The 22,500-nt window shown below is 44.5% G+C and overlaps 1 protein-coding gene across 1 annotated transcript in view; it reads left to right on the top strand.

Moving 5' to 3' along the window:
* The window catches only part of gbe1a (glucan (1,4-alpha-), branching enzyme 1a), a gene marked incomplete in the record, with an annotated part of 159,816 nt that overhangs the window by 79,214 nt on the left and 58,102 nt on the right, over positions 1-22,500 (top strand). The window contains 3 exon segments of the mRNA XM_029770386.1: positions 14,126-14,241; positions 15,358-15,485; positions 19,103-19,201. Coding sequence (XP_029626246.1) covers positions 14,126-14,241; positions 15,358-15,485; positions 19,103-19,201 — 343 coding nt within the window.

Genomic DNA, 22,500 nt, shown 5'->3' on the forward strand with positions numbered 1-22,500 from the left:
AATGTTACATCCCCGTGTTGTCACATTTATGTGTGTCTAGTTTCATGTTATATCACATGTTGCGTTTACATGTGAAATTCATGTGTTTTTTTTTCCCATGACACACACACACACACACACACACACACACACACACACACACACACACACACACACACAGCGAAAGCTCTAGGTACACCACTGGGTAATTACTTTCACAGAGAGAAGAAGAAAAGCGAGAGGAAATGGAAACTGACTAAACAACTACTAACTCACTGTGGTTGACGTGTTACGGGTGGATTATAGTTAGATAATGGATTATAGTTAGATAATGGATTATAGTTAGATAATGGATTATGGTTAGATAATGGATTATGGTTAGATAATGGATTATAGATAATGGATTATAGTTAGATAATGGATTAGTTAGATAATGGATGATAGTTAGATAATGGATGATAGTTAGATAATGGATTATAGTTAGATAATGGATTATAGATAATGGATGATAGTTATATAATGGATTATAGTTAGATAATGGATTATAGATAATGGATTATAGTTAGATAATGGATTATAGTTAGATAATGGATTATAGTTAGATAATGGATTATGGTTAGATAATGGATTATAGTTAGATAATGGATTATGGTTAGATAATGGATGATAGATAATGGATTATAGTTAGATAATGGATTATAGTTAGATAATGGATTATGGTTAGATAATGGATTATGGTTAGATAATGGATTATAGTTAGATAATGGATTATAGTTAGATAATGGATGATAGTTAGATAATGGACTATAGCAGAGTGGCTAGTTGGATAATGGACTATAGCAGAGAGGCTAGTTGGATAATGGACTATGGCAGAGTGGCTAGTTGGATAATGGACTATAGCAGAGTGGCTAGTTGGATAATGGACTATGGCAGAGAGGCTTGTTGGATAATGGACTATAGCAGAGTGGCTAGTTGGATAATGGACTATAGCAGAGTGGCTAGTTGGATAATGGACTATAGCAGAGTGGCTAGTTGGATAATGGACTATAGCAGAGAGGCTAGTTGGATAATGGACTATAGCAGAGTGGCTAGTTGGATAATGGACTATAGCAGAGTGGCTAGTTGGATAATGGACTATAGCAGAGGGGCTAGTTGGATAATGGACTATAGCAGAGTGGCTAGTTGGATAATGGACTATAGCAGAGTGGCTAGTTGGATAATGGACTATAGCAGAGTGGCTAGTTGGATAATGGGCTATAGCAGAGTGGCTAGTTGGATAATGGACTATAGCAGAGAGGCTTGTTGGCTAGTTGGATAATGGACTATGGCAGAGAGGCTTGTTGGATAATGGACTATAGCAGAGAGGCTAGTTGGATAATGGACTATGGCAAAGTGGCTAGTTGGATAATGGACTATAGCAGAGAGGCTAGTTGGATAATGGACTATAGCAGAGTGGCTAGTTGGATAATGGACTATAGCAGAGTGGCTAGTTGGATAATGGACTATAGCAGAGTGGCTAGTTGGATAATGGACTATAGCAGAGTGGCTAGTTGGATAATGGACTATAGCAGAGAGGCTAGTTGGATAATGGACTATAGCAGAGTGGCTAGTTGGATAATGGACTATAGCAGAGTGGCTAGTTGGATAATGGACTATAGCAGAGGGGCTAGTTGGATAATGGACTATAGCAGAGTGGCTAGTTGGATAATGGACTATAGCAGAGTGGCTAGTTGGATAATGGACTATAGCAGAGTGGCTAGTTGGATAATGGGCTATAGCAGAGTGGCTAGTTGGATAATGGACTATAGCAGAGAGGCTTGTTGGCTAGTTGGATAATGGACTATGGCAGAGAGGCTTGTTGGATAATGGACTATAGCAGAGAGGCTAGTTGGATAATGGACTATGGCAAAGTGGCTAGTTGGATAATGGACTATAGCAGAGAGGCTAGTTGGATAATGGACTATAGCAGAGTGGCTAGTTGGATAATGGACTATAGCAGAGTGGCTAGTTGGATAATGGACTATAGCAGAGTGGCTAGTTGGATAATGGGCTATAGCAGAGTGGCTAGTTGGATAATGGACTATAGCAGAGAGGCTAGTTGGATAATGGACTATGGCAGAGAGGCTAGTTGGCTAGTTGGATAATGGACTATAGCAGAGTGGCTAGTTGGATAATGGACTATAGCAGAGTGGCTAGTTGGATAATGGACTATAGCAGAGTGGCTAGTTGGATAATGGGCTATAGCAGAGTGGCTAGTTGGATAATGGACTATAGCAGAGAGGCTAGTTGGATAATGGACTATGGCAGAGAGGCTAGTTGGCTAGTTTGATAATGGACTATAGCAGAGTGGCTAGTTGGATAATGGACTATAGCAGAGTGGCTAGTTGGATAATGGACTATAGCAGAGTGGCTAGTTGGATAATGGACTATAGCAGAGTGGCTAGTTGGATAATGGACTATAGCAGAGAGGCTAGTTGGATAATGGACTATAGCAGAGAGGCTTGTTGGATAATGGACTATAGCAGAGTGGCTAGTTGGATAATGGACTATAGCGGAGAGGCTAGTTGGATAATGGACTATAGCAGAGTGGCTAGTTGGATAATGGACTATAGCAGAGTGGCTAGTTGGATAATGGACTATAGCAGAGAGGCTAGTTGGATAATGGACTATAGCAGAGTGGCTAGTTGGATAATGGACTATAGCAGAGAGGCTAGTTGGATAATGGACTATGGCAGAGAGGCTAGTTGGCTAGTTGGATAATGGACTATAGCAGAGAGGCTTGTTGGATAATGGACTATAGCAGAGTGGCTAGTTGGATAATGGACTATAGCAGAGTGGCTAGTTGGATAATAGACTATAGCAGAGAGGCTAGTTGGCTAGTTGGATAATGGACTATGGCAGAGAGGCTTGTTGGATAATGGACTATAGCAGAGAGGCTAGTTGGATAATGGACTATGGCAGAGAGGCTTGTTGGATAATGGACTATAGCAGAGTGGCTAGTTGGATAATGGACTATGGCAGAGAGGCTTGTTGGATAATGGACTATAGCAGAGTGGCTAGTTGGATAATGGACTATAGCAGAGGGGCTAGTTGGATAATGGACTATAGCAGAGAGGCTAGTTGGATAATGGACTATGGCAGAGAGGCTAGTTGGATAATGGACTATAGCAGAGTGGCTAGTTGGATAATGGACTATAGCAGAGGGGCTAGTTGGATAATGGACTATAGCAGAGTGGCTAGTTAGATAATGGACTATAGCAGAGAGGCTAGTTGGATAATGGACTATAGCAGAGTGGCTAATTGGATAATGGACTATAGCAGAGTGGCTAGTTGGATAATGGACTATGGCAGAGTGGCTAGTTGGATAATGGACTATAGCAGAGTGGCTAGTTGGATAATGGACTATAGCAGAGAGGCTAGTTGGATAATGGACTATAGCAGAGTGGCTAGTTGGATAATGGACTATAGCAGAGTGGCTAGTTGGATAATGGACTATAGCAGAGAGGCTAGTTGGATAATGGACTATAGCAGAGGGGCTAGTTGGATAATGGACTATAGCAGAGAGGCTAGTTGGATAATGGACTATAGCAGAGTGGCTAGTTGGATAATGGACTATGGCAGAGTGGCTAGTTGGATAATGGACTATAGCAGAGTGGCTAGTTGGATAATGGACTATAGCAGAGTGGCTAGTTGGATAATGGACTATAGCAGAGGGGCTAGTTGGATAATGGACTATAGCAGAGGGGCTAGTTGGATAATGGACTATAGCAGAGAGGCTAGTTGGATAATAGACTCTGCATGCAGAATTCTGCAAAAAATATCCTCTGTGTACAATGTAAAACACCAAATAATGCCTGCAGAGCAGAATTAGGCCGATACCCGCTAATTATCAAAATCCAGAAAAGAGCCATTCAATTCTACAACCACCTAAAAGGAAGCGATTCCCAAACCTTCCATAACAAAGCCATCACCTACAGAGAGATGAACCTGGAGAAGAGCCCCCTTAGCAAGCTGGTCCTGGGGCTCTGTTCACAAACACAAACAGACCCCACAGAGCCCCAGGACAGCAACACAATTAGACCCAACCAAATCATGAGAAAACGAAGAGTTCTTTCCAATGTGTCAAGTAATTAACAAAAAAACAGAGTAAACTAGAATGCTATTTGTCCCTAAACAGAGAGTACACAGTGGCAGAATACCTGACCACTGTGACTGACCCAAATTTAAGGAAAGCTTTGACTGTGTACAGACTCAGTGAGCATAGCCTTGCTATTGAGAAAGGTCACCGTAGGCAGACCTGACTCTCAAGAGAAGACAGGCTATGTGCACACTACCCACAGAATGAGGTGGAAACTGAGATGCACTTCCTAACCTCCTGCCAAATGTATGACCATATTAGAGACACATATTTCCCTCAGATTACACAGATCCACAAAGAATTCGAAAACAAACCCAAACCCATGAACTCCCATATCTACTGGGTGAAATACCACAGTGTGCCGTCACAGCAGCAGGATGTGTGACCTGTTGCCAGAAGAAAAGGTCAACCAGTGAAGAACAAACACCGTTGTAAATACAACCTATTTTTGTTTATTTATTTTCCCTTTTGTACTTTAACTATTTGCACATCGTTACAAAACCGTATATAGAAATAATATGACATTTGAAATGTCTTTATTCTTTTGGAACTTCTTAGTGTAATGTTTAGTGTTCATTTTTATTTATTTTACTTTTGTTTATTATCTACTTGACTTGCTTTGTCAATGGTAACATATGTTTCCCATGCCAATAAAGCCCCTTGAATTGATAAAGGAGAAGAGACAGAGACCGAGGGAGATGAAGAGAGGTTATTCTAGGTCACAGTAGTGTATCTCGTCACATCCTGCAGTCTTGCTCTGTGTCAGCTAGCTAATTAACACACTGGTGTCAATTCTTATTCTCCTCCGCTCCCCCTCCGCTCCCCCTAGCTGGATGAATGAAAAGCCATCCTCTCTCGCTCTCTCGCTCTCTCTCTCCTGTGTAATTTCTCTGTGGGTATGGGTGGAGAGCTGTCTAGGGGCTGATGGCTTCATCACAGACAGACTGACTGGGCAGCGGAGGGAGGGAGGGAGGGAGGGAGCCATCCATCACTGACTTTGACCTTACTCCTATCCCTCTCTCCTCTACATAGAAAAGATGAGATCTGTCTTTTACTAATTAACGGAACCTACTGTAGATGCCATCCTCTCATCCTACCGTCCTTCCATCTCTCTTCTTCTCTCTTTTTCATTCTGCGTATTCTTTCCCCTCTATCCTTCACTCTCCATATTCTTTCCCCCTCTATCCTTCACGCTCCATATTCTTTCCCCCTCTATCCTTCACTCTCCTTATTCTTCCCCCTCTATCCTTCACGCTCCATATTCTTTCCCCCTCTATCCTTCACGCTCCATATTCTTTCCCCCTCTATCCTTCACTCTCCTTATTCTTCCCCCTCTATCCTTCACTCTCCATATTCTTTCCCCCTCTATCCTTCACTCTCCATATTCTTTCCCCCTCTATCCTTCACTCTCCATATTCTTTACCCCTCTATCCTTCACGCTCCATATTCTTTCCCCCTCTATCCTTCACTCTCCTTATTCTTCCCCCTCTATCCTTCACGCTCCATATTCTTTCCCCCTCTATCCTTCACGCTCCATATTCTTTCCCCCTCTATCCTTCACTCTCCTTATTCTTCCCCCTCTATCCTTCACTCTCCATATTCTTTCCCCCTCTATCCTTCACTCTCCATATTCTTTCCCCCTCTATCCTTCACTCTCCATATTCTTTCCCCCTCTATCCTTCACGCTCCATATTCTTTCCCCTCTATCCTTCACTCTCCTTATTCTTTCCCCTCTATCCTTCACTCTCCATATTCTTTCCCCCTCTATCCTTCACTCTCCATATTCTTTCCCCCTCTATCCTTCACTCTCCATATTCTTTCCCCCTCTATCCTTCACGCTCCATATTCTTTCCCCCTCTATCCTTCACTCTCCTTATTCTTCCCCCTCTATCCTTCACGCTCCATATTCTTTCCCCCTCTATCCTTCACGCTCCATATTCTTTCCCCCTCTATCCTTCACTCTCCTTATTCTTCCCCCTCTATCCTTCACTCTCCATATTCTTTCCCCCTCTATCCTTCACGCTCCATATTCTTTCCCCCTCTATCCTTCACTCTCCTTATTCTTCCCCCTCTATCCTTCACTCTCCATATTCTTTCCCCCTCTATCCTTCACTCTCCATATTCTTTCCCCTCTATCCTTCACTCTCCTATTCTTTCCCCTCTATCCTTCACGCTCCATATTCTTTCCCCCTCTATCCTTCACGCTCCATATTCTTTCCCCCCTCTATCCTTCACTCTCCTTATTCTTCCCCCTCTATCCTTCACTCTCCATATTCTTTCCCCCCTCTATCCTTCACTCTCCATATTCTTTCCCCCTCTATCCTTCACTCTCCATATTCTTTCCCCTCTATCCTTCACGCTCCAGATTCGTTCCCCTCTATCCTTCACTCTCCATTATTCTTTCCCCTTCTATCCTTCACTCTCCATATTCTTTCCCCCCTCTAATCCTTCACTCTCCATATTCTTTCCCCCTCTATCCTTCACTCTCCATATTCTTTCCCCCTCTATCCTTCACCTCCAGATTCTCCTTATCCTTCCCCCTCTATCCATTCACTCTCCATATTCTTTCCCCTCTATCCTTCACTCTCCATATTCTTTCCCCCTCTATCCTTCACTCTCCTTATTCTTTCCCCCTCTATCCTTCACTCTCCATATTCTTTCCCCCTCTATCCTTCATCGCTCCATATTCTTTCCCCCTCTATCCTTCACTCTCCTTATTCTTCCCCCTCTATCCTTCACTCTCCATATTCTTTCCCCCTCTATCCTTCACTCTCCATATTCTTTCCCCCTCTATCCTTCACGCTCCATATTCTTTCCCCCTCTATCCTTCACGCTCCATATTCTTTCCCCCTCTCTCCTTCCCTCTCCTTATTCTTCTTCCCTCTATCCTTCACTCTCCATATTCTTTCCCCCTCTATCCTTCACCTCTCCATATTCTTTCCCCCTCTATCCTTCACGCTCCATATTCTTTCCCCTCTATCCTTCCTCTCCCCCTTCTTCTTCCCCTCTATCCTTCACGCTCCATATTCTTTCCCCCTCTATCCTTCACGCTCCATATTCTTTTCCCCCTCTTCCTTCACTCTCCTTATTCTTCCCCCTCTATCCTTCACTCTCCATATTCTTTCCCCTCTATCCTTCACGCTCCATATTCTTTCCCCCTCTATCCTTCACTCTCCTTATTCTTCCCCTCTATCCTTCACTCTCCATATTCTTATCCCCCTCTATCCTTCACTCTCCATATTCTTTCCCCCTCTATCCTTCACGCTCCATATTCTTTCCCCCTCTATCCTTCACGCTCCATATTCTTTCCCCTCTATCCTTCACTCTCCATATTCTTTCCCCCTCTATCCTTCACTCTCCATATTCTTTCCCCTCTATCCTTCACTCTCCTTATTCTTTCCCCCTCTATCCTTCACGCTCCATATTCTTTCCCCCTCTATCCTTCACTCTCCTTATTCTTTCTTCCCCTCTATCCTTCACATTATCCATATTCTTTCCACCCTCTATCCTTCACTCTCCATAGTCTTTCCCCCTCTATCCTTCACTCTCCATATTCTTTCCCCCTCTATCCTTCACGCTCCATATTCTTTCCCCTCTATCCTTCACTCTCCTTATTCTTTCCCCCTCTATCCTTCACTCTCCATATTCTTTCCCCCTCTATCCTTCACTCTCCATATTCTTTCCCCCTCTATCCTTCACTCTCCATATTCTTTCCCCCTCTATCCTTCACGCTCCATATTCTTTCCCCCTCTATCCTTCACTCTCCTTATTCTTCCCCCTCTATCCTTCACGCGCCATATTCTTTCCCCCTCTATCCTTCACGCTCCATATTCTTTCCCCCTCTATCCTTCACTCTCCTTATTCTTCCCCCTCTATCCTTCACTCTCCATATTCTTTCCCCCTCTATCCTTCACGCTCCATATTCTTTCCCCCTCTATCCTTCACTCTCCTTATTCTTCCCCCTCTATCCTTCACTCTCCATATTCTTTCCCCCTCTATCCTTCACTCTCCATATTCTTTCCCCCTCTATCCTTCACGCTCCATATTCTTTCCCCCTCTATCCTTCACGCTCCATATTCTTTCCCCCTCTATCCTTCACTCTCCTTATTCTTCCCCCTCTATCCTTCACTCTCCATATTCTTCCCTCTATCCTTCACTCTCCATATTCTTTCCCCCTCTATCCTTCACGCTCCATATTCTTTCCCCCTCTATCCTTCACTCTCCTTATTCTTCCCCCTCTATCCTTCACTCTCCATATTCTTCCCCCTCTATCCTTCACTCTCCATATTCTTCCCTCTATTTCTCTTGCATCTCCCTCCCTCTCTTTCCTTCCTCTCTCTTTTGTCCTAGATGTTCGTTGATTGGTGAAAGCCTCCAGTCCTTTTTTAATTAGACTTTAATTTTCCCCCTCGCCTTCTTTCCCTTGTTCCCCTCTTCCTTTTCTCCCCCTTTTCTCTCCTTCCCTCCCCTCCTCCCTCTCTCCTAGTCTCCCCCCTTTCACCTCTTCCTTCTCCCTCATCTCCTCTTTTCTTTTAGTTTGTTCTGTAAAACCATTCATGTTTTATTCACTGTGGTAGCTATCTGTTGGTGTGCTGTGTAACCTAGATTTACATGTTGCTGCTGTGAGATTATTAAAGATACTCTCTGAAGAGAGGGTGGGTTTCAGATGTTTTCAGAAGATGGACAGGGACTCTGCTGTCCTAGCTTCAGATGCCAGGATAGAGAAGAGCTTTGACAGCACTAGGTGTGACGGCCAAGAGACCAGAGTTGGCAGAACGGAGTGCTCGGGTTGGGGTGTAGGGTTTGATCGTAGCCTGAAGGTAGGGAGGGTCAGTTCCTCTTGCTGCTCTGTAGATAAGCACCATGGTCTTGTAGTGGATGTGAGCTTTGACTGGAAGCCAGTGGAGTGTCCGGAGGAGCAGGGTGACATGGGAGAACTTTGTAAGGTTGAACCCCAGGTGGGTTGCAGGGTTCTGGATCAGTTACAGGGGTTTGATGGCACAAGCAGGGAGCCCAGCCAACAGAGAGTTGCAGTAGTCCAGACGGGAGATGACCTGTGTGAAGGAAGGTCATACTACCCCCACAGGAGGCCCTCGTCGCCACCCCGCGACACCACCTTTCTCCGAGGACGTTCCCCTCTCCAAAGCACCCCCACTCCCCCCTGCTTTTCTAGGCAATGACACTCCTCGCTGCACCATGCACCTGGAAAACCACGACCCTCCCCCTCCCAAGATGGCCGTCGTTGGGAGTTCCATTGTAAAAGATGTTGATGGAGCAAAGACATTGTACTTCCCTGGTGTGTGACATCACTCAGGACCTTACGGGTCGTTCTAGACCCAGAGCTGCACACGGTGGTTGTGGATGCTGGTACAAATGACATGAAGCTGCGGCAATGAGACGGGACTTGGAATACCTGAGAGACAGACTATTGGCTAAGGGCAAGTGGATTGTTTTTCCTGAAACCTATCCCAAAACACGGTCCTGGAATTAATCTCTTCTTCCTGGCTATTTGTACGGGTCTCTTGGATGAAATCAGGACTCTGCTCTGAAAAAAAAGCGTTGTATTTTTATTGACTCTGCTTCGATCAGTTTTGGGAGCGACCACAGTTTGTAAATATGGGACTTCCTGAACAGGAGCATGGATGCTGAGTGTTGACATTGAAGAGTTGTAATACCATAGTGTCCCGGGATCAGAGCACGACGGTATGATTATATGAAATTCTGGATACTGCCTAAACCCGTCTGATCTGAAATCCCTTACCTGTGGTCTTGATTCATGTAACTGTCACAAGTTTTGATTTAATTTATTTTTTTAATGTTATTCTAATTCTTGCTTCTCAAACTAACGCAGACATTTTGATTTATTACTGACACCTGGTTAAAAAAAAAATAATCCGACCCTGAAAATGGATTCTTGGACGTCATTCTGACAAACGTACCTTTTTGCTAACGATTTTTGGAATCAGTTCCAAAATGTATTCCATTTGGATTCCCTGGTGCCGCTAGGGAAGCTTAAAACGCTGAGGATAAATGAGTTCACTGAGGTGTGCAATTGTTTTAATTGACTTTTAATGATGCCTGTGATGTTTCATGTTCTAATGTAATGTACCTGTAGTGGTTTCTTGTATTTTGTCCTCGGGGCACCATCGAAAATGAGACCCCTGTCATCCCCATAACGTTTTGATATGCAACTTTAATTAAGAGAGGCACATAAAGCCTGTTTATGCATGTTAGTAGTATTATATAGCATGTTAGTAGTAATATTATATAGCATGTTAGTAGTATTATATAATATGTTAGTAGTAGTAGTAGTATTATATAGCATGTTAGTAGTATTAAATAGCATGTTAGTAGTAGTATTATATAGTATGTTAGTAGTAGTATTATATAGTATGTTAGTAGTAGTATTATATAGCATGTTAGTAGTAGTAGTAGTATTATATAGCATGCTAGAAGTAGTATTATATAGCATGTTAGTAGTAGTATTATATAGCATGTTAGTAGTAGTATTATATAGCATGTTAGTAGTATTATATAGCATGTTAGTAGTAGTATTATATAGCATGTTAGTAGTAGTATTATATAGCATGTTAGTAGTAGTATTATATAGCATGTTAGTAGTAGTATTATATAGCATGTTAGTAGTAGTATTATATAGCATGTTAGTAGTAGTATTATATAGCACGTTAGTAGTAGTATTATATAGCATGTTAGTAGTAGTAGTATATAGCATGTTAGTAGTAGTATTATATAGCACTCTAGCGGTAGTATTATATAGCGCGGTAGTATTATATAGCGCGGTAGTATTATATAGCACGGTAGCGGTAGTATTATATAGCGCGGTAGTATTATATAGCGCGGTAGTATTATATAGCACGGTAGCGGTAGTATTATATAGCGCGGTGGTATTATATAGCGCAGTAGTATTATATAGCGCGGTAGCGGTAGTATTATATAGCACAGTAGCGGTAGTATTATATAGCGTGGTAGTATTATATAGCGCGGTAGTATTATATAGCGCGGTAGTATTATATAGCGCGGTAGCAGTGTATTATATAGCGCAGTAGTATTATATAGGGCGGTAGTATTATATAGGGCGGTAGTATTATATAGCGCGGTACGTAGTATTATATAGGACAGTAGTATTATATAGCGCGGTAGTATTATATAGCGCGGTAGTATTATATAGCGCGGTACGTAGTATTATATAGCGCAGTAGTATTATATAGCGCGGTAGTATTATATAGCGCGGTACGTAGTATTATATAGCGCGGTAGTATTATATAGCGCGGTAGTATTATATAGCGCAGTAGTATTATATAGCGCAGTAGTATTATATAGCGCGGTAGTATTATATAGCGCGGTAGTATTATATAGCATGGTAGTATTATATAGCGCGGTAGTATTATATAGCGCGGTAGTATTATATAGCGTAGTAGTATTATATAGCACGCTAGCAGTAGTATTATATAGCGCGGTAGTAGTATATAGCGCGGTAGTATTATATAGCGTGGTAGTATTATATAGCACGCTAGCAGTAGTATTATATAGCGCGGTAGTATTATATAGCACGCTAGCAGTAGTATTATATAGCGCGGTAGTATTATATAGCGCGGTAGTAGTATATAGCGCGGTAGTATTATATAGCACGCTAGCAGTAGTAGTATATAGCGCAGTAGTATTATATTGCGCGGTAGTAGTATATAGCACGCTAGCAGTAGTAGTATATAGCGCGGTAGTAGTATATAGCACGCTAGCAGTAGTAGTATATAGCGCGGTAGCGGTAGTATTTTATTTATTTATTTCACCTTTATTTAACCAGGTAGGCTAGTTGAGAACAAGTTCTCATTTACAATTGCAACCTGGCCAAGATAAAGCAAAGCAGTTCGACAACATACAACAACACAGAGTTACACATGGAGTAAAACAACATACAATCAATGATGCAGTAGAAAAAATAAGACTATATACAATGTGAGCAAATGAGGTGAGATGAGGGAGGTAAAGGCAAAGAAGGCCATGGTGGCAAAGTAAATAAAGTATAGCAAGTAAAACACTGGAATGGTAGATTTGCAGTGGAAGAAAGTGCAAAGTAGAAATAGAAATAATGGGGTGCAAAGGAGCAAAATAAACAAAATAAATAAATACAGTAGGGGAAGATGTAGTTGTTTGCGCGCTAGCAGTAGTATTATATAGCGCGGTAGTATTATATAGCGCGGTAGTATTATATGTATTATATAGCGTGGTAGTATTATATAGCGCGGTAGTATTATATAGCGCAGTAGTATTATATAGCGCGGTAGTATTATATAGCGTGGTAGTATTATATAGCGCGGTAGCGGTAGTATTATATAGCGTGGTAGTATTATATAGCGCGGTAGTATTATATAGCGCGGTAGTATTATATAGCGCGGTAGTATTATATAGCGCGTTAGCAGTAGTATTATATAGCGCAGTAGTATTATATAGGGCGGTAGTATTATATAGCGCGGTAGTATTATATAGCGCGCTAGCAGTAGTGGTATATAGCGCGGTAGTATTATATAGCACGCTAGCAGTAGTAGTATATAGCGCAGTAGTAGTATATAGCGCGGTAGTAGTATATAGCACGCTAGCAGTAGTAGTATATAGCGCAGTAGTAGTATATAGCGCGGTAGTAGTATATAGCGCGGTAGTAGTATATAGCACGCTAGCAGTAGTAGTATATAGCGCAGTAGTAGTATATAGCGCGGTAGTAGTATATAGCGCGGTAGTATTATAGGAGGCATGAGGACTGCAGATGTGGCCAGGGCAATAAATTGCAATGTCCTTACTGTGAGACGCCTAAGACAGCACTACAGGGAGACAGGACGGACAGCCGATCGTCCTCGCAGCTGATCGTCCTCGCACGGTCCCGTGTGGCTCAGTTGGTAGACTCCAGCCACCCTTGTCATAGACTGTTCTCTCTACTACCCCATGGCAAGCGGTACCGGAGCACCAAGTCTAGGACCAAGAGGCTTCTAAACAGCTTCTACCCCCAAGTCATAAGACTCCTGAACATCTAATGAAATGGCTACCCAGACTTTTTGCATTGCCCCCCCCCCCCTCTCTTCTACGCTGCTGCTACTCTCTGTTATTATCTATGCATAGTCACTTTAATAACTCTACCTACATGTACATATTACCCAATTTTATTATATATATATATGTCATGTTAGACTAATCTTAAGTACTGTAAACACAGATAAAGGATGTTTTTTTATACTTTTCTCTCTCGGTCTCTGGATTTATTGGCATGGGAAACATATGTCAACATTGCTAAAGCAAGTTTATTTGTATTTATTTTACCAGGTAAGTTGACTGAGAACACATTCTCATTTACAGCAACGACCTGGGGAATAGTTTCAGCAGGGAGGAGGAGGGGGGTATGTGAAGTAGATAATAAACAATAGAAATTTCCAGTAAATATTACACTCACAGACGTTCCAAAATAATCTAAGTTTCAAGTGTCATATGTTGTAATGATGTACAAAAGGGGAAAATAAATAAACATAAATATGGGTTGTATTTACAATGGTGTTTGTTCTTCACTGGTTGCCCTTTTCTTGTGGCAACAGGTCACAAATCTTGCTGCTGTGATGGCACCCTGTGGTATTTCACCCAGTAGATATGGGAGTTTATTAATATTGGGTTTTACAAATTACAAATTCGTTGTGCGTCTGTGTAATCTGAGGGAAATATGTGTCTCTAATATGGTCATACATTTGGCAGGAGGTTAGGAAGTGCAGCTCAGTTTCCACCTCATTTTGTGGGCAGTGTTGCACATAGCCTGTCTTCTCTTGAGAGCCAGGTCTGCCTACGGCGGCCTTTCTCAATAGCAAGGCTATGCTCACTGAGTCTGTACATAGTCAAAGCTTTCCTTAAATTTGGGTCAGTCACAGTGGTCAGGTATTCTGCCACTGTGTACTCTCTGTTTAGGAACAAATAGCATATCTCTCCCCCTCTCTCTCTCTCTCTCTCTCTCTCTAGTTGGGAAGTATTGAGGTTCCTGCTGTCTAATCTCAGATGGTGGATGGAGGAGTATCGCTTCGATGGCTTCAGGTTCGACGGCGTCTCATCCATGCTCTACCACCACCACGGCATCGGTGAGATGTGTGTGTTAGTGCGTGCATGTGTCTTTCTCCCCATCATATCACTGTTCAAACCAGACAGGCTTTTGAGTTATGCAACTCTCAGTAGACACTCACACAGTTATGTACCTCTCAATATAAAGAGATGAAAAGATAGAGTAGGCGTGAGAAGGAGATACTGCAGTTGGTGAGTAATGTTTGAGACCTTGGCGTTCCAAGTGAATAGAAGTGAGAATCTGTCTTTCTGAACTAAACTGAGCTCTCTCTCTCTGTCCTGTCCTCTGTCTCTCTCTGTCCTGTCCTCTGTCTCTCTCTGTCCTCTGTCTCTCTCTGTCTCTCTCTGTCTTTCACTGTCGTCTGTCTCTCTCTGTCCTCTGTCTCTCTCTGTCCTCTGTCTCTCTCTGTCTCTCTCTGTCGTCTGTCTCTCTCTGTCCTCTGTCTCTCTCTGTCCTCTGTCTCTCTCTGTCTCTCTCTGTCCTGTCCTCTGTCTCTCTCTGTCTCTCTGTCTTTCACTGTCGTCTGTCTCTCTCTGTCCTCTGTCTCTCTCTGTCCTCTGTCTCTCTCTGTCTCTCTCTGTCTTTCACTGTCATCTGTCTTTCACTGTCGTCTGTCTCTCTCTGTCCTCTGTCTCTCTCTCTCTGTCCTCTGTCTGTCCTCTGTCTCTCTCAGTCCTCTGTCTCTCTCTGTCCTGTCCTCTGTCTCTCTCTGTCCTCTGTCTCTCTCTGTCTCTGTTCTGTCTCTATTTTCTCTCTCTCTGTCTGTCTCTCTGTTCTCTCTCTCTCTCTCTCTCTCTCTGTTCTCTCTCTGTTCTCTCTCTCTCTGTTCTCTCTCTCTGTTCTCTCTCTCTCTGTTCTCTCTCTCTGTTCTCTCTCTCTCTCTCTCTGTTCTCTCTCTCTGTTCTCTCTCTCTGTTCTCTCTCTGTCCTCTCTCTGTTCTCTCTCTGTTCTCTCTCTGTTCTCTCTCTCTGTTCTCTCTCTGTTCTCTCTCTCTGTTCTCTCTCTGTTCTCTCTCTCTGTTCTCTGTGTCTCTCTGTTCTCTCTCTGTTCTCTCTCTCTGTTCTCTGTGTCTCTCTGTCCTCTCTCTGTTCTCTCTCTCTGTTCTCTCTCTGTTCTCTCTCTGTCCTCTCCACAGCCATGTCTTTCTCTGGTGGTTACAGTGAGTACTTTGGAATGCAGGTTGATGAGGACTCGATCATACATCTGATGCTCTCCAACCACATCCTACACGCACTCTACCCTGACTGCATTACCATCGCAGAGGTAATGTCACACACCTAATCTAGGACCTATCAGTTCAGGAAAATCAAGAGATCATTCTGGCGTCTTCTCATCTCATTGTCTCAGATGTAAAACTCATCCTTCACATACTCCACCCAACTTGTGGTTCCACTCTAGTTTGCCATATGGGACAGATGGTTGGTCTAATCTGTGTTATAAGACATCATCTAATCACACTTTCAGACTAGACTCAGAAAAGGTCTAGAGAATCAGAGAGGATACACTTCCGTCTAGAGATGATACACTTCCGTCTAGAGAGGATACACTTCCGTCTAGAGATGATACACTTCCGTCTAGAGATGATACACTTCCGTCTAGAGATGATACACTTCCGTCTAGAGATGATACACTTCCGTCTAGAGATGATACACTTCCGTCTAGAGAGGATACACTTCCGTCTAGAGAGGATACACTTCCGTCTAGAGAGGATACACTTCCGTCTAGAGAGGATACACTTCCGTCTAGAGAGGATACACTTCCGTCTAGAGAGGATACACTTCCGTCTAGAGATGATACACTTCCGTCTAGAGATGATACACTTCCGTCTAGAGATGATACACTTCCGTCTAGAGATGATACACTTCCGTCTAGAGAGGATACACTTCCGTCTAGAGATGATACACTTCCGTCTAGAGATGATACACTTCCGTCTAGAGATGATACACTTCCGTCTAGAGATGATACACTTCGTCTAGAGAATCAGAGATAATACACTTCCGTCTAGAGAATCAGAGATAATACACTTCCGTCTAGAGAGGATACACTTCCGTCTAGAGAGGATACACTTCCGTCTAGAGAGGATACACTTCCGTCTAGAGATGATACACTTCCGTCTAGAGATGATACACTTCCGTCTAGAGATGATACACTTCCGTCTAGAGATGATACACTTCCGTCTAGAGAGGATACACTTCCGTCTAGAGATGATACACTTCCGTCTAGAGAGGATACACTTCCGTCTAGAGATGATACACTTCCGTCTAGAGAGGATACACTTCCGTCTAGAGATGATACACTTCCGTCTAGAGATGATACACTTCCGTCTAGAGATGATACACTTCCGTCTAGAGAATCAGAGATAATACACTTCCGTCTAGAGAATCAGAGATAATACACTTCCGTCTAGAGAGGATACACTTCCGTCTAGAGAATCAGAGATGATACACTTCCGTCTAGAGAATCAGAGAGAATACACTTCCGTCTAGAGAAGCAGAGAGAATACACTTCCGTCTAGAGAATCAGAGAATACACTTCCGTCTAGAGAATCAGAGATAATACACTTCCGTCTAGAGAATCAGAGATGATACACTTCCGTCTAGAGAATCAGAGATGATACACTTCCGTCTAGAGAGGATACACTTCCGTCTAGAGAATCAGAGATAATACACTTCCGTCTAGAGAATCAGAGAGAATACACTTCCGTCTAGAGAGAATACACTTCCGCCTAGAGATAATACACTTCCGCCCAGAGATAATACACTTCCGCCCAGAGATAATACACTTCCGCCCAGAGATAATACACTCCCGCCTAGACATAATACACTTCTGTCTAAACATAATACTCTCCCGTCTAGAGAATCAGAGATAATACACTTACGTGTAGAGATAATACACTTACGTGTAGAGATAATACACTTCCGCCCAGAGAATCAGAGATGATACACTTCCGTCTAGAGAATCAGAGATGATACACTTCCGTCTAGAGAATCAGAGATAATACACTTCCGTCTAGAGAATCAGAGATGATACACTTCCGTCTAGAGAATCAGAGAGAATACACTTCCTTCTAGAGAATACACTTCCGTCTAGATCAGTGGTCACCAACCAAGGAATTTCTAGTCGATCGATTTTTGTTTGTATTGGTCTTGCGCTGTTGACGGTTGGTGCACCCCATTCAGCTGTAGTGCTGCCCTGCGTGCCTGGAAGGCGAAGTGTTCCCATTTTCAACCATTTCATGTGTCTGACGGTACAAACTCTTGTCGGCGGGCCCGGAGAGCAAATCAAGTGCGCTATAGGCCTACCGTTGGCCAGTATGATGGCTCAGATGAACGTGTCTGCAGTGAAGTAGCGTAAAAGAAAGCTACGGAAAAGTTGATACTGTGAGATTTCAAAACATCTGAAGCCTCTCCTCGGTCTCTCTCAGAAAGACTGATGAATGAGTAGGAAAGTGTATTGATAGGCTGTCTCTGCCGGTGTCGCTGTCGGTGTCGCCGCCGGTGTCACCGCCGGTGTCGCTGTCGCTGCCGGTGTCGGTGTCTCTGCCGGTGTCTCTGCCGGTGCCGGTGTCTCTGCGCTGTCTCTGTCGGTGTCGCTGTCTCTGCCGGTGTCGCTGTCTCTGCCGGTGTCGCTGTCTCTGCCGGTGTTGCTGCCGGTGTCTCTGCCGGTGTCGCTGTCTCTGCCGGTGTCGCTGTCTCTGCCGGTGTCGCTGTCTCTGCCGGTGTCGCTGTCTCTGCCGGTGTCGCTGTCTCTGCCGGTGTCGCTGTCTCTGCCGGTGTCGCCGCCGGTGTCGGTGTCTCTGCCGGTGTCTCTGCCGGTGCCGGTGTCTCTGCCGGTGTCTCTGCCGGTGTCGCTGTCTCTGCCGGTGTCTCTGCCGGTGTCGCTGTCTCTGCCGGTGTCTCTGCCGGTGTCGCTGTCTCTGCCGGTGTCTCTGCCGGTGTCGCTGTCTCTGCCGGTGTCTCTGCTGGTGTCGCTGTCTCTGCCGGTGTCGCTGTCTCTGCCGGTGTCGCTGTCTCTGCCGGTGTCGCTGTCTCTGCCGGTGTCGCTGTCTCTGCCGGTGTCGCTGTCTCTGCCGGTGTCGCTGCCGCTGCCGGTGTCGCTGCCGGTGTCGCTGTCGCTGCCGGTGTCGCTGTCGCTGCCGGTGTCGCTGTCGCTGCCGGTGTCGCTGTCGCTGCCGGTGTCGCTGTCGCTGCCGGTGTCGCTGTCTCTGCCGGTGTTGTTAGCTGCTTGGGTCTTTTTTTAATATCGAGAAATATTTCACATTCTCTGTTCATAGGAGTAACAACAGATCTATTACCGGTGTGATCATATAGTCTACCTCATGTTGAAATATATATATATATTTAAATGGCCTGAACAACAATGCATTGACAGGGCAATTCAAGCATAGCCATTATACAGTGATAATGTATTGATCCTATAGCTCACTGTACAAACCTCATTGATCCAGAACTGTTTTTAATTGGTTAATGTTGCATAGGCTTATGTTATTTAAGTCATGTTAAAATATCATATGAGTGGTAGACCTCAGCTTGCATTTTGACTCTGTCTCGCCCTCTGTCTCTGTCTCTCTCTGTCTCTCTGTCTCTCTGTCTCTCTGTCTCTCTGTCTCTCTGTCTGTCTGTCTGTCTGTCTGTCTGTCTGTCTGTCTGTCTGTCTGTCTGTCTGTCTGTCTGTCTCTCTCTCTCTGTCTCTGTCTCTGTCTCTCTGTCTGTGTCTCTCTCTCTGTCTCTGTGTCTCTCTCTGTCTGTCTCTCTCTCTCTGTCTCTGTCTCTTTCTCTGTCTCTCTGTCTCTCTCTGTCTCTCTCTGTCTCTGTCTCTCTCTCTGTCTGTGTCTCTCTCTCTGTCTGTGTCTCTCTCTGTCTGTCTCCCTCTCCCTCTAGGATGTATCAGGAATGCCAGGGTTGTGTAAGTCAGTGAAGAATGGAGGGCTTGGCTTTGACTACAGACTCAACATGGCTGTACCTGACAAGTGGATCCAGGTGTGTGATATTGAGTGATATCAATTCAATCATGAAGCTGAATGACTCTGTCTCTAGCAACCTGTTATCTGGCCCAGAAACACTGGTCTTCGTGGCTGGTTTTACTCAGTACTTTGTGTGGATAGTCCCATATAGATGTTCTACAGATGGTTCCATATAGATGTTCTACAGATGGTTCCATATAGATGTTCTACAGATGGTCCCATACAGATGGTCCCATATGGATGTTCTACAGATGGTCCCATATGGATGTTCTACAGATGGTCCCATATAGATGTTCTACAGATGGTCCCATATAGACGTTCTACAGATGGTCCCATATGGATGTTCTACAGATGGTCCCATATAGATGTTCTACAGATGGTCCCATACAGATGGTCCCATATGGATGTTCTACAGATGGTCCCATATAGATGTTCTACAGATGGTCCCATATAGATGTTCTACAGATGGTCCCATATAGATGTTCTACAGATGGCCATACTATCAACTATCTGTTGATAAGCAACTGCTTGCTAAGGTTACAGTAAGGATTATGTTTAGGGTTATGGTTATGGTTAGTGGATAGTTAGTTGAAATGTTGTTGACACTTATTAAACGTTTACTGACCATCTACAAACAATACATTTATTTTATACACCTTTTTCTCAACAATTACGATCTTGTCTCATCGCTGCAACTCCACGACGGGCTCAGGAGAGGCGAAGGTCGAGCCATGCATCCTCCGAAAGATGACCCGCCAAACCGCGCTCATTAACACCCACCCACTTAACCCCGGGAAGTCAGCCGCACCAATGTGTCGGAGGAAACACCGTCCAAATGACGACTGAAGTCAGCCTGCAGGCGCCCGGCCCACCACAAGGAGTCGCTAGAGCGCGATGAGCCAAGTGAAGCCCCCCGGTCAAACCCTCCCCTAACCCAATTGTGCGCCGCTCTATGGGACTCCTGATCACGGCCGGTTGTGATACAGCCCAGGATCGAACCAGGGTCTGTAATAATGCCTCTAGCACTGCGATGCTGCGCCACTCGGGAGGCCCTACAAACCATCTACTATCCCAATAAATGGTTGTCCTCCACTCTATCCAGTGCAGTGTCTGTTTGAAGTCACTAATGAAGTGTGTATTAATTCTACTGTCTGAAGAACACATGGTCTCTCCTCTCGACAACCAGTCTCTCCTCTCGACAACCTGTCTCTCCTCTCGCTCTCTCCTCTCGACAACCTGTCTCTCCTCTCGCTCTCTCCTCTCGACAACCTGTCTCTCCTCTCGCTCTCTCCTCTCGACAACCTGTCTCTCCTCTCGCTCTCTCCTCTCGACAACCTGTCTCTCCTCTCGCTCTCTCCTCTCAACAACCTGTCTCTCCTCTCGCTCTCTCCTCTCAGCAACCTGTCTCTCCTCTCGCTCTCTCCTCTCAACAACCTGTCTCTCTCGACAACCTGTCTCTCCTCTCGCTCTCTCCTCTCGACAACCTGTCTCTCCTCTCGCTCTCTCCTCTCAACAACCTGTCTCTCCTCTCGCTCTCTCCTCTCAGCAACCTGTCTCTCCTCTCGCTCTCTCCTCTCAGCAACCTGTCTCTCCTCTCGCTCTCTCCTCTCAGCAACCTGTCTCTCCTCTCGCTCTCTCCTCTCAACAACCTGTCTCTCTCGACAACCTGTCTCTCCTCTCGCTCTCTCCTCTCAGCAACCTGTCTCTCCTCTCGCTCTCTCCTCTCAACAACCTGTCTCTCCTCTCAACAACCTCTCTCCTATTATCCCTACCTCTCTCTCTCTTATTATCCCTACCTGTCTCTCTCTCTCTCTCTCTCTCTCTCTCTCTCTCTCTCTCTCCTATTATCCCTACCTGTCTCTCTCTCTCCTATTATCCCTACCTGTCTCTCTCTCTCTCTCCTATTATCCCTACCTGTCTCTCTCTCTCTCTCCTATTATCCCTACCTGTCTCTCTCTCTCTCTCCTATTATCCCTACCTGTCTCTCTCTCTCTCTCCTATTATCCCTACCTGTCTCTCTCTCTCCTATTATCCCTACCTGTCTCTCTCTCTCTCCTATTATCCCTACCTGTCTCTCTCTCTCTCTCTCTCTCTCTCTCTCTCTCTCTCTCCTATTATCCCTACCTGTCTCTCTCTCTCTCTCCTATTATCCCTACCTGTCTCTCTCTCCTTTATTTTAGTAAGGACATCCCATTGAGACCAAGGCCTCTTTTTCAAGGGAGTCCTGCATGAACACAATTTATAAAATATACAACATACAACACTCCAGGCAATTTCTCTCTCCTCCCTATCTTGTTCTCTTCACCCTCTCTCTCTCCTCCCTATCTTGTTCTCTTCCCCCTCTCTCTCCTCCCTATCTTGTTCTCTTCCCCCTTTCTCTCTTCCTCCCCCTTTTCCCATCTCTTCCCTCTCTCTCTCTTCCCCCTCTCTCTCTTCCCTCTCCCCTTTTCCCAACCCTTCCCCTCTCTCTTCCTCCCCCCTCTCTCTCTCTCTCCTCCCCCCTCTCTCTCTTCCCCCTCTCTCTCTCCCCCCTCTCTTCTCTTCCCCCTCTCGCTCTCTTCCCCCTCTCTCTCTTCCCCCTCTCGCTCTCTCTTCCCCCTCTCTCTCTCTCCCCTCTCTCTCTTCCCCTCTCTCTTCCCCTCTCTCTCTCCCCCCTCTCACTCTCTTCCCTCCCCCCTTTTCCCATCCCTTCCCCCTCTCTTTCTTCCCTCCCCCCTTTTCCCATCCCTTCCCCCTCTCTCTCTTCCCCCTCTCTCTTCCCTCCCCCTCTACTCTCCAGAGTATGTTAGAGCTATAACGGTAAACTATAAATCTACTCGTTAGGAGCTATTTATGTTTTATTTGGTTTTTCACAGGTTTCAATAAAATATTGAGCTGGAAGATGGTTTTAGCTGTAAGGAAACACACAAAGATTTAACACTTACAGCCAGCCTGGAAACAGTTGCTTTCTGAGTTGCAGTGTCAGAACAAGGTTTTTCAAATCAGAGCCTGAATGTCCAAAGTAAAGCTAACTTTATGTCCCACCTCATCATGAATTGCAACCACCTGGTGTCCCCCGGTCTAAATCTGTCCCAGATTTAGAGTGGAAGAATGAAAATCAGTAGTGGAACTGACTACAACTACTTCAGTTTAACTGACTACAACTACTTCAGTTTAACTGACTACAACTACTTCAGTTTAACTGACTACAACTACTTCAGTTTAACTGACTACAACTACTTCAGTTTAACTGACTACAACTACTTCAGTTTAACTGACTACAACTACTGCTACTATTACTACTATTACTACTGTTACTACTGCTACTATTAATGC

Source organism: Salmo trutta, chromosome 12 (assembly GCF_901001165.1).
Source record: "Salmo trutta chromosome 12, fSalTru1.1, whole genome shotgun sequence".
In the NCBI taxonomy this organism is placed as follows: domain Eukaryota; kingdom Metazoa; phylum Chordata; class Actinopteri; order Salmoniformes; family Salmonidae; genus Salmo; species Salmo trutta.